Source organism: Rana temporaria, chromosome 4 (genome assembly GCF_905171775.1).
Source record: "Rana temporaria chromosome 4, aRanTem1.1, whole genome shotgun sequence".
NCBI classification, from domain to species: Eukaryota; Metazoa; Chordata; class Amphibia; order Anura; family Ranidae; genus Rana; species Rana temporaria.
In genome coordinates this window covers 188989393-189001421 of record NC_053492.1, presented here as the reverse complement: position 1 = coordinate 189001421, position 12029 = coordinate 188989393, and the positions used below count along the sequence as shown (strand labels likewise).

Genomic DNA, 12029 nt, shown 5'->3' with positions numbered 1-12029 from the left:
AAAAGGTGAACCTTTTGATCACCATCAGAATTTCTGCACAGTTCAGCAAACACAAACCCTGTTTTGATATCTTAATTACAAAATGCTAGGAAGCAAAACAATGTGGACCCATTTTTAAATGTGCATTTGAAATAAGTTGTTAGAATTAAGCCGGCCATACACGGTTCGAAATTTCGAAAGAATTTTCTTTCGAAAATTGCATCAAATAATTTTCGTACGAATTTCGCAACGTTGGTTGGCTGCAGAAACAGCCAATTTTCAGGCGGCAATCAAATTTGAGGAATAAGACACGTTGGAAATTTTTTGAAAAACAAAAGATTTTCGAATCAATGATGGGAGAATCGTGCGAGAAAAAAAAATGTGCATGTGCAAGAAAAGAAAATTCCCGGAGAAAAAAGAATATTACCAGCCACAAAAATTATTTTCTGTAGCAACATGAAGATTTGGTCGGCCGAATTTAGAAAATCAATGGTGGCATCATCGGATCACAAAAAAACAAACTTTCTGATTTTGAAAAGAAAATTTGTTCGAAATTCGACTGTGTATGGCCTGCTTTAGACTGAAAGAAAAAAAATAACATTCACATGAGACTAGATGTCACTGGATATTAGTCAGTAAACACCACAACAAAAAAAGTCTTGGGATTTGAAAAGTCTTTAATTTCCGCACTCACATGGCTGTTACAATTGTATGTTCTGAAATCACTTCTTTCCCATGTGGTGAGTTGCTGTAATTGGGCTTACTGTAAACGATATCAGTGCTCTTTACGGGAACAGTCTGAATTGCATAGTCTGTCCTGTTATTTGGAGGCCACTCAGAATCTTTCTGCAGTTTCCTCTGTAGTTTCCTATACTGACTTTTTGATTTGTAGTTGAATATTCTCTTAAACCAGAGCCACAGTTTTCGGTTTTCAATGAACAATTCCTAAAGCAAAATCCAGAGAAATTAAATCAAATCTAAATGGTTTACACTTTACTTCCCGCCAACACTGCCATAACATTTCATTTTAAATATTTCAATCCAAAGAACAAGTGAGCTACTAATAGTCATCATCACATTCTGCAACACTGAGGCTTAATTTACACTTGTGGTTAAAGGGCGATAAGAATAGATGGTTGAGCTGTATTTTTACCGCCTTCAAAACTGACTACCCCTCCAAGCTGTAATGGCAGCTGTAAAGGGATATACACATGCAGCGACAAGAATAGTCCCTGGCAATGCTTGTGTATATGAGCCCTCAGTCAGTTGGAGAGCAGCAATAGTGTGCTTCCTTGTCGACCAGCGCATGACGATATACAATGACACAATGGAATGGCTGGCCAAATGGGCGTACCCTTTAAATCGCAGCATAGTGGGCGCGCGCCGCATACTCCGTGAGCATGCCCGCGGGTCCCGCAGACTCGATGTCCGCCAGGGACCGCGATTGTGTCACAGAGCGGCAGAATGGGGAGATTGTAAACAAGGCATTTCCCTATTCTGCCTAGCAACATGACAGGGATCTACTGCTCCCTGTCATCGGGAGCATTGATCTCTATCATGTTCTAGTGAAACAATCCCCCTACAGTTTGAATCACTCCCTAGGACACACTTAACCTCTTGATCGCCCCCTAGTGTTTAACCCCTTCCCTGCCAGTGACACTTACACAGTAATCAGTGCATTTTTATAGCACTGATAGCTGTATAAATGACAATGGTCCCAAAAGTCTACAGGAGTTTGTGCAGAGGAGGAGTAACAGTCTGCAGGAGTTGTGCAGAGGAGACGTGTAAAGTCAGAGTCTGTCAAGGTTTGGGTCCATCTCTCTTCTAAGTGCTCTATTCAGAATATGCAAAGCGCAACTGCTATAGCAATTCTTCAAGTTAATCAGCAAAGTCACAAGGACCATTTCCAGTTTAAAGTGCAACTGCTGTAACATGGAAAATTGTATTTGTTCTATGGTCATCCCATATCCCTTCACCAACCAAGTTATATCCCCCAAATAAACAACAAAAACAAAACCACGCTGTTCATTGTCTACTGGAGAGTGATGTATGGAAGCCTGGCAGCAGGGTGGATATGCTTGGATGTTAGTAACTAGTGGCAATACACAGCTACATTAGGAAAAGAGCTTAGTGCGCATTATGTGATATCAGCATGGTGTTTATTTTATAACCATTGTGTCCAAGGCTGCCAGAGGAGAACCACCTGGGCATAGCGGCATTTACTTGAGGCCATCATCATTTTGTAGTAGCATTGATTCTAGACTAGGTCTATAGTTTTGAAAATCATAAAGGGGCTAGAAAATATCCAATGTATAGCTACACAAAGTCTTGTTACTAAAAGGATATGCGTAGCGACAAGTCTCTTGAGGTGAGAAAGGTTGTCAATTTCTAAATTCAATCATTTCAATAATGCTAATTATGGGGATGGGGGGATAGTACTGTTGGAGATATCGGACACGATTTGGATTTGTTGTGACTTTTGACTGTATGTCAAGACACTGCATACTTTTCTTAGTACCGTTTACTATAGTCATTCATAACTGTAAGAAATTAATGTGTTAAGTTACCTCTCCAATGTACGACATGATAAATAAAACAACCATCATGATAAAGATGTTCACTCTCCAGTAATACGGGGTACACACCAGCTGAGAACAAAGACAGAACCAATAATAATAATTTATTAATTGAGGAAATATATAAAACATTCTGTCAGTCGCTTTTGTAACATACACATGTTAGAACACAGAAGCAAGCATGTGTCACGTAATATTGCATTGCTAGTTTTATGTGATGTTACATGATGTTACTTTTGGTTTTAATGTTTGTGGACTTTGCAACATAGGGAAAATACTGTATAGATAGATAGACATATAAATAGAGATACAGGTTGGTAATGATTAAATCAATTTGTTGTTGGAAAGTATTATATAGAAAACATCCAAAAACAACCCAAAACATCCAGCACCTACTTCTGAGGTGGAACTACAGCAATAAAAAAATGTTCCCTGCAGAATGGTTTCATGGTTTATCTGAACAGTTAAACAAAGTGCTTTACAAAATGAAGGGAGACATTACAATACAATTTAAGACAAGAGGGTTTGGAGAGCACTGCTCATGAAAGCTTATAATCCTAGGGGGGGGGGGGTGAAGTGATACAAAAGGTAGATGTGTGGGAATGAGCTGACTGAGAAAATATAGACTTGCCTGTACTGAAGAGGATCTCCTAAAGGCTGACATTGTAAGAGATAGCAGTACAGATTGGAATAGGGAGTTCCAGAGGATGGGAGAGGCTCTGAAGAAGTCTTAAATATGAGCAAGAGAGGTCTTGGGAGGATTGAAGAGGATGGTTTGGTTCTTGAGATGAGGTTGTTAATATAGCTGGGGACAGAGTTTTAGATGGCCTTGTAAGTTGTTGTCAATATTTAAAATTGTATTTGTTAAGAAATCAGAAACCCATGGAGGTATTGGAAAAGAGGAATGTTAGATACTGAGGGAGTTGGTGAGAGCAGAGCCGATCCTAGGGTCACAGGCGCCTGGGTGCAGAAATATTTCTGGCGCCCCCACGTGGGCATGGCCATTTTACTAACCCCTCCCCTTTACATATGTTTCTATGGCAATGACTGAACCACAGAGATGCTCCCCCACAAAGTCTTCATTAACCTGGGATCCTTACATGATCTCTTAACAATAGACAACATACAGGAAGAGAAGCACATCAGCACTCAGCAGTCACTGAAAACTAGAACCCTTGTGTCAGGAAGAGGAGCGACCCCTCCCCCGAGCACTGCCAGACTGGATGGGCTGCCCTATGCACACACATCAGTTCTGGACGGACACACACCTATGCTCAGAACACTAGTTCTGGACAGACACAAACAAGGAGAGAAGGAGGGAGGGGAGAACTCTGGCACTTCGGCACCCCCACCTCTGCAGACGCCTGGGTGTAAAGCACCCTATGCACCCTGGATCGGCCCTGGGCAAGAGTAAGAAGATAGTGAAATTGGCAAGGATTTGAAGAGTGACTTGATGCAGGGCTTAAAAGGAGAAGTTTTAAATATATATATATATATATATATATATATATATATATATATATATATATATATAATATACTCATCAATTACCTAAGGTTAATCAAATAATATAGCTAAAATAAGTCCTCATAGTTACGCAGACTTTATGCTGGGCAGTCTTTTACAATAATTAAGACAATTGTTACAAAATACTATACCTCCAGAACAGTGTACATATCTTCAATGTCAGCAAACAACACAAACACCCAAACTGTCACTTGCACAATCAGCAAACAGGTAAGTAGATCTAAAAATAAAAATATTAATGCATTATAATAAATATTATTGATAGTGTTCAATCACTGTGCTGTGACATAGATAGATAGATAGATAGATAGATAGATAGATAGATAGATAGATAGATAGATAGATAGATAGATAGACAGTCAATAAGTTAGCCAAACGTCCAATTGCAGCAGCATTTTTATAGTTTTGCAGCTATTAGTCCCACTAGATAGAACACCAACTACTCTTGGCTAACACAAAGTGCAGAGCCAAAGCATCATCAGAGATTGTGTTTTGTGATTGGCATTGGGGGGGACACAAATTCTGCACTGCATTCTATCATACACGCAGCAATGATGTCAGCAGGAGCGTAGAGTTAAAGGGTATAAACATACATTGAATTATATTTTATATATTCAGACATGAAATTGCAACTCACAGTTAGTATATAAACGCTGTCTGAATGGCCGTCCTTTGGAGAAGACAAACTCTAGAATAATAAGGTTGAATCCGGTTATAGGGGACATTGTTGTGGCGATGAAGTTCTCTGCATACCGATGTTCTTTTATGGTAACATTTTCCATGCTATTGTTTAATGGTAGACAGGCACTGCCAATTGGAAATAAAGAAAAGTCAAACTGTGCCAAGTTTACTCAAATATATACTGTATGGGCCAGATTCAGAAAGACTGGCGTATTTTTAGGCGGGTGTAGCGCATCTCATATACGCTACGCCGCCGTAACTTAGAGAGGCGAGTACCGTATTCAGAAAGAACTTGCGCCCTAAGCTACGGCGGCGTATGAGCCATGACCCCATGTAAATGAGGGGCCGAACGAACGGTGCATGCGCTTGCATGCTCAGAATCACGTCGCAAATACTCCCTAAGATATGTCGGCTCAATGCTTTGACGACGTGAATGTAACCTACGCCCATCCCCATTCACGTACGACTTACGCAAATGACGTAAAATACGACGCTGTTCAGACGTTTCCGACGTCCATACCTTAACATGACTTACCCCTGCTTTATGAGGGGTAAACTTACACCGGACATACGCCTTAGGTAAACGGCGTAGCTAAATCCGACGGGTGCAAGTACGTTTCTGAATCAGCGTATCTTGCTCATTTGCAAATTCGACGCGTATATCAACAGAAGCGCCCCTAGTGGCCAGCGTAAATATGCACCTAAGATACGACGGCGTAGGAGACTTACGTCGGTCATATTAAGCCAAAATTTAAGCCCCATACACACTATCAGTTTTCCTGATGGTTTTCTCTTCAGGTTTACCAAAACCATCTAATATGAGGTCAAACCTTAAGCGTTTCAATTTGAATGTTGAATGCAATCAGGCAGGTCCTTGTACTACATGGTTTTGGTAAACCTGAAGAGAAAACCAGCAGGAAAACTGATAGTGTGTATGGGGCTTCAGGCGTAACTTGTTTTAAGTATACCGCGCATAGATACGACGGCGCATCTTTTAACTTACGCGGCGTATCAATAGATACGCCGGCGTAAAACGTTCCTGAATCTGGCCCCTATATATTTATTTATTTTACATTTGCTACAGGAACAAAAGGAAAACGTGGTGTTCACGTGAATTTTTTTTTTTTTTTAAAAGTAGATAAGAGAAAAATATATTGAAGTGAATCATTTCTTCCACCTTGCAGAAAATTCATTCTACTTCTACTTCATCTGGTTCTTCTTATGTTTTTTAAAGTTTGCCAGTCAGAGCACTTCCCGATTTTAACTGATTTGACTGTTTACTGAAATCTCAGTTTAAGTCTATTGAAGTGAAGACAGTTCTCAAATGTATGAGTCTCTTGGAAAAAAAAAAAAAACCTTTATTGACATTTATGATTGATGATCAATGTCTATAGGAACATTAGATGCATACAAGAAGCTAATATACTAGAGTTTTTTGAGCACATACTTGGTTCTTCAGTGCACAGGCTGTAGAGTTATAGCTGCTCCTGAGTAAACTTGGACACCTACTGTAAGGAGGTTTGGGAGTACTTTCACACGTGTTTCCTACCTTTGAAAATGCGATTGCTTAAAGATGCTTCTCTAAGCTTTGCTTTGGCTCTTACTGCTCCTCTGTTTCCTACATCACTACATTAATTGCCAGTTATAAAAACTTCAAGCTCACTATCTTTACAAGATAGATTTGTATGACATCAGTTTATGCAATTATAAAAATGATAATTACTAAGAAAAGTTGAGCTTGAGCTTGGGTAGTTATCAGGGGATGGGGCCTTTTGTCCCTTAGGACTATTTTGTAGCCTACCAGATGCTAGGGCTATTTTGAAACCCACCAGATGGTAACCACTGTTTCTTGTCTAAGTTGTAAAACTGCTGCATTTATAAAAGCATATACAGGTTATTATCATTTAAAAGTAAAACACTGGTAGTAAACTGGGATTCAAAGATATACAGACTCACTTGGATTATTTTATTTGAATTTAAATTAAAGTGTATGTATGAACACAGTAAAAACACAACATATTTAGTAAATCTGATCAATGTATGCACATTTCCCCATGCTTTGTCTGTTTAAAAATGACAAACCATGACACAAAAATACCCCTTGATCCTACAATAAATTCGGAAACTTTTTCATCAGCTCTACCAAATATATTTCTGTGTAATATAATATCCCTCTATGTTATGAAGATGATGAGAAGATGATGAGGTGTTCAAATCAGGAGCATACAGCTTAAAATAAGATAATCTATAATGAGTGCCTTAATGAGAGGGCACACCTGGGCACTGCCCAGGGGCCCCAGCTGCATGGGGGCCCCCCTGCACTTTCCCCAAAGCAGCAGGTCCTTGAGCCCACGCTGCCCCAAAATTGGGGGCCCCATAATGGCACTGAGAGCGATGGGGGGGATATCTGGGGTGTAGAGGGGTCAGAGTGCTGGAGAGGCAACAATCTAGCAGATATATTATATGCACAGGACAGCTTTGTTACTTTATGTATGTAGTATGTTGCCACTGTTTCTTTGCTGTACAGAATGATTGTTCATGTAGTTAATGCGGAGCTCCACCCAAAAGGTGCCTCCTACCGACTTGATGTCTGTTTACTTGCACTCTCTCCATTGTAGGGGCCCTAGAGCATTACTTTGCCCAGGGGCCCGTGATGCTATTAAGACAGCCCTGGTAGCAGGGACGCCAGGTAGAAATAATGTTTTAAAAAAAGAAAACAAATGCAGCCACTATATTTATGGACTGGCAAGCTGCAATATATTACATTTTAGTTTTTTTTAGGTTAAGATGCACAATAAGAATGACATGAGAAGCAACAAACTGGAGGCAATTTAAGGTATCCAAACACAAAACAAAAAAAAAAGTATATATTTCAGCTTGTAAGTAACAGGCTTCAAGTCTAAAGATGACAATGCTCACTCACCATTCACTATCATAATGACAGAAACAAGATAGAACCACAGAACCCTGCCCATTTCCCATTGTTATTAACATTGAAGGGTATGGTTATGTAGTCCTCAGAGAAAGCTAAGAATAGTGTTAATACAGTTAACACATTCAGATAGCACAGAAAGTAATCAACTCACACAATTTCTGGCAAGATTAACAGGTATTTTTGAACTTAATAAACAGTTATAACAAAACACTTTCAATGGTATTATTTAACAAACATAAATTGACCATATAATAGAAGTTCATTGTTAGGATTTACATGTACTGTAAGAAAACAGGGTACATTGGCTGAACCTCCGTCAATGTACAGTTTCATTATCATTTAGGGAGACTGCACTCAAACTGTTTACCCGTTGGTACTATACTCCCCAGCGCATACACCAGATCTTTCCCCAGGCCTCCCCAAATTGTTTTCGGGGATGTCCTACGTTGGGCACTTTTTTCCAAATTTTTTGGGGCTGTGAGAAGATCTCATCAGTTTGGAAAAGTGTCTTCGATCTTATAGACAAATTGGCGGGTAGTCACATTGATTTGTCATATAGACATTGTTTGCTTTTTGAAAAGATCCCTGACACTCCTAGACCTTTAAGACGCCTGATATATACACTCTGCACGGCGGTTCTCTGGGCTGTGGCGTTTAATTGGAAATCCCCTGCGGTCCCCTTCCCTCAGGTTCTCTCTAGGATGGACCAGATCATGCTTTCAGAATACATTTTTCATAAATTACATGATTCAGTACCAATTTATGATGCTAAGTGGAATCCATGGTGGTTATTACGTATCCAATCCTAAAATTGGAATTATTTGCTTAATTTTAAAGAGACAATGCTAAGCTTATTTTCTATGATCCTCTTTTTTTTTTTTGTTTCTCTTGCTAGATCATTCTGAGCCTCTACATCTTCTTTCTTTCCTTTATTTTCTCCTCTCTTATTTACTCCTTTGGACTCTCATACCTCTAAATCTATATTTGCATTACGGTTCTTGTCTTGAATACAAGATTTATTGAACACTTTCTATTTTGCAGTCCATGTCCGTTGCTATGGAATGTGATAGATTTAATAACTGTTCGTTCTACCTGTCTCAGACCTTGCACGGTCAATTCGAGACTATTTGTTGTGTATGCCCTATATGATTTTTGTTCATGTTTGTATATTGTCATATTCAAAATACACTGTACTCCATTGTTTTTTACTATTACTTTAATAAAACTTTGAAAGTAGTAAAAATAGAAAACAGGGTACTAAAAAGTGTGTAATAAATTACACATTTGGTCAGGGTGGGTAGAAATCCGTGCAGTGTTACATAAACTCCTATAAACTCATCAGGTTGCAGCTAAAACACTGATAATTAATTGCATCACACCCCTAAATATAATTAAAAAAACAAAAATAGTGTAACATAACATAAAAATACATATATGCACAGTGTATTAGTGCATAACTACCTCAACTGTTAAAAATATGTTTTGTCCCAATACAACTAATGCCGCATGCACACGATCGGAATTTCCGATGAAAAAAGTCAGATAGAACATTTTTTTTGTCCCTGTCCCTATGTACAACTCCGATGGAGAAAAAACCCATGCATGCTCAGAATCAAGTCGACGCATGCTCGGAAGCATTGAACTTAATTTTTCTCGGCTCGTCGTAGTGTTTTACGTCACCGCGTTTTGGACGGTCAGAATTTGGTCTGACAGTGTGTATGCAAGACAGCTTGAACGAAATTCCGATGAAAAATTCCATCGGATTTTAGGCCATCGAAAATTCCAATCGTGTGTACGGGGCATAAGAATCGTTTATCCAAATATACCTTCCAAAACTTGTGTGCAACTGTGATCAATTCAAAATCTGCTATGAATGTGCAATCCCACAGTGACAACAGTGTACTCCACCATGTGATATTACAATATGCTCTCCATTTTTGACCTCTCATCAAATAAGGTCAAATAGTGCACACACAAAACATGTTTGTTGTTACTATTACTGTGAACTAGCCCCAATTTATATACCTTCAGACCTCAGATCAGCCCCAAAGCTTGTACCTTCAAACCTCCTATAAACCCCAAATAATGTACTTTGAGGCCTCAAATAAGCCCCAAAGCATGCATCTTCAAAGCTCATACAGTATATGCCCATCTAATGCTTCTTCAGATCGCAAATTAGCCCTTATTCCTACACCTTTAGACCTCAGATCAACACCAATGTCTACACCTTCATACCTCTGTTTGGTCCAAATGAATGCACCCAAATTCTTCACCTTCAGACCTCATATCTACCAAAACTTTGCACTTCCAGAAATGCAGGGACTCCAAATACCTGCTGCATAGTAAAGGGGAGTGTGGATGGGCCTCTTTCACACACTAACATCCTCACATTAATGATATCAGGGCGTTGAAAGGTTGTGGGCTGACGATCAACTATGCCCAGGTTTCAGTGAAAAAGACATGATGCGCTCACCTTGGTGCACGTGGCATGGTTTGACGATTCCTGCTTTAGCCTACTGTTGGATTTGAATAAAGCTCCATGTGAGGGAGTATAATATTGGCAACATTAGTTTAAAAAAAAATATTTGCACTGTCCTTAAACTGCATTTTTTAAATGGTGGCTAAGCAATGGTTAGATCTACAAACCATGTGGTAATCATTTACCTGAAGACATCTGTTTCATTGTACCATGGCTGTTGCAGAAGTAGGACGAAAGCAGTTGTCTGTACAATCACAGTGAAGATAAAGTGCATAGCAATGGACAATAATAATGGAGGAGAAAGAAGCTGTCCTGGAGGTCTGTATGGAGTGAGCTTTGGTGCTGGACCATTCAAGCTTACTAAATATGAGGATAAGAATGTTGTGTCATACAGTGTATTATTGAAGTCAGCAATAAAATACTAAAATAACAGATACTTACAAGTTAAGGCAACTGTAATATTGATTGCCAAATCTTGTAATAGGTATTGATATTTTCCAAGAAGGGTTTGTTTCTAAGACAAAATAATTTTGTGTAAGGCAAAACAAATAATTTCATAACCTGCAAAATATTTATACAGAGCTGCATTTTTAGCAGTGAGTCTACAATTTATAATATATCCAAAGTTACTTCTTTTTTGTTTTCAATGGAGCAGAATTTAAAAACCTTGGATTAAAACCATTATTTGCTGTCTGTGTCCCCACTGGGGAGATATGCTCTCTCTGTTGGTCCTGAGAACCACTTCCACTGGGATAGAAAAATATGGCAAAATGTTACAGTTGTTTTTTTCATTAGGAGGTAAAGGTAAAAAAGGGTAATGCCGCTTACATGCGATCGAACATTCCGACATCAAAACCATTGATTTTTTCCGACGGATGTTCGCTCAAACTTGTCTTGCATACACACGGTCACACACATGTTGTCGGAAATTGCGAACGTCCAGAACGCAGTGACGTACAACACTATGACAAGCCAAAAAAAAATATTTTTAATCATTCTGAACATGCGTTGAATTGATTCAGAGCATGTGTTGAATTTTTGTGCGTTGAATTGTGCTGTTGTGAAATTTGAGAACCAGCTCTCAAATTTATGTTGTCGGAAATTCCAACAGCAAATGTCCGATGGAGCATACACACAGTCAAAATTCCGACAACAAGCTCACATCGAACATTTGTTGTGTGTACGCAGCATTACAGTTATTCTAGTGACAACTACCCACGACAGGGGTGCCCAACCTTTTGAAGGCTGAGGGCCACTTAAGCGACTTAGTAACCAGTCACGGGCCACAATGAGCGGAGTGGGCAGATGACAGGTCTGTGTCCACTCTGCATATGCAAAGCAGACACAGGCACAGCCCAATCTACTTTATGGACCCTCTGATCCAATCAGATGGAAGGGGACGGATCCACTTCTGTTTTTTTAGCAAATCGGATTCAAGGTAGGCAGGGTGTAAATGGACAAAAAGTCTTACATCTTCCGCTCCATAGAGGTGAATAGAGGGCCCAATTGGGTTGGACCGTTCGTGTAAAAGGGGCCTAAGGCTGCTTTTACACTAAATGTCTGCGGTCTACCCACACCGTGGGTGAGGCGCAGTGTTCCTGTGGTTTTCCCACCAGTTAGCTGCATTTTGCCATAGACGTCTATCATATCCTGCAGGTGTGGTGCACTTTCTGAAAAGCCACTTGCTTCCTCTACTGCCGGCTTCATTCACAACACTGATGCTCTGAGCTGGCAGGTCGGCAACCTGCAATCTGGGCTTGCCAACCAGCCATCCCAGAACAGAAGGTCGCGGGCCACATCAGAGGGCTCCGTGGGCCACATGTGGCCCCGGGCCACTGGTTGGGCACCCCTG

The 12029-nt window shown here is 39.8% G+C and overlaps 1 protein-coding gene across 1 annotated transcript in view; it reads right to left on the bottom strand.

Moving 5' to 3' along the window:
- Nucleotides 1-638: 638 nt before the first annotated feature.
- The window catches only part of LOC120936840 (probable cation-transporting ATPase 13A4), a 299354-nt gene continuing 287963 nt past the window's right edge, over nt 639-12029 (bottom strand). The window contains exons 25-30 of the mRNA XM_040349544.1: nt 10619-10691; nt 10363-10537; nt 4720-4889; nt 4214-4302; nt 2547-2627; nt 639-924 (exon numbers count right to left, since the gene is read on the bottom strand). Coding sequence (XP_040205478.1) covers nt 670-924; nt 2547-2627; nt 4214-4302; nt 4720-4889; nt 10363-10537; nt 10619-10691 — 843 coding nt within the window. The 3' untranslated portion in view covers nt 639-669. The remainder of the gene's footprint in view (nt 925-2546; nt 2628-4213; nt 4303-4719; nt 4890-10362; nt 10538-10618; nt 10692-12029) is intronic.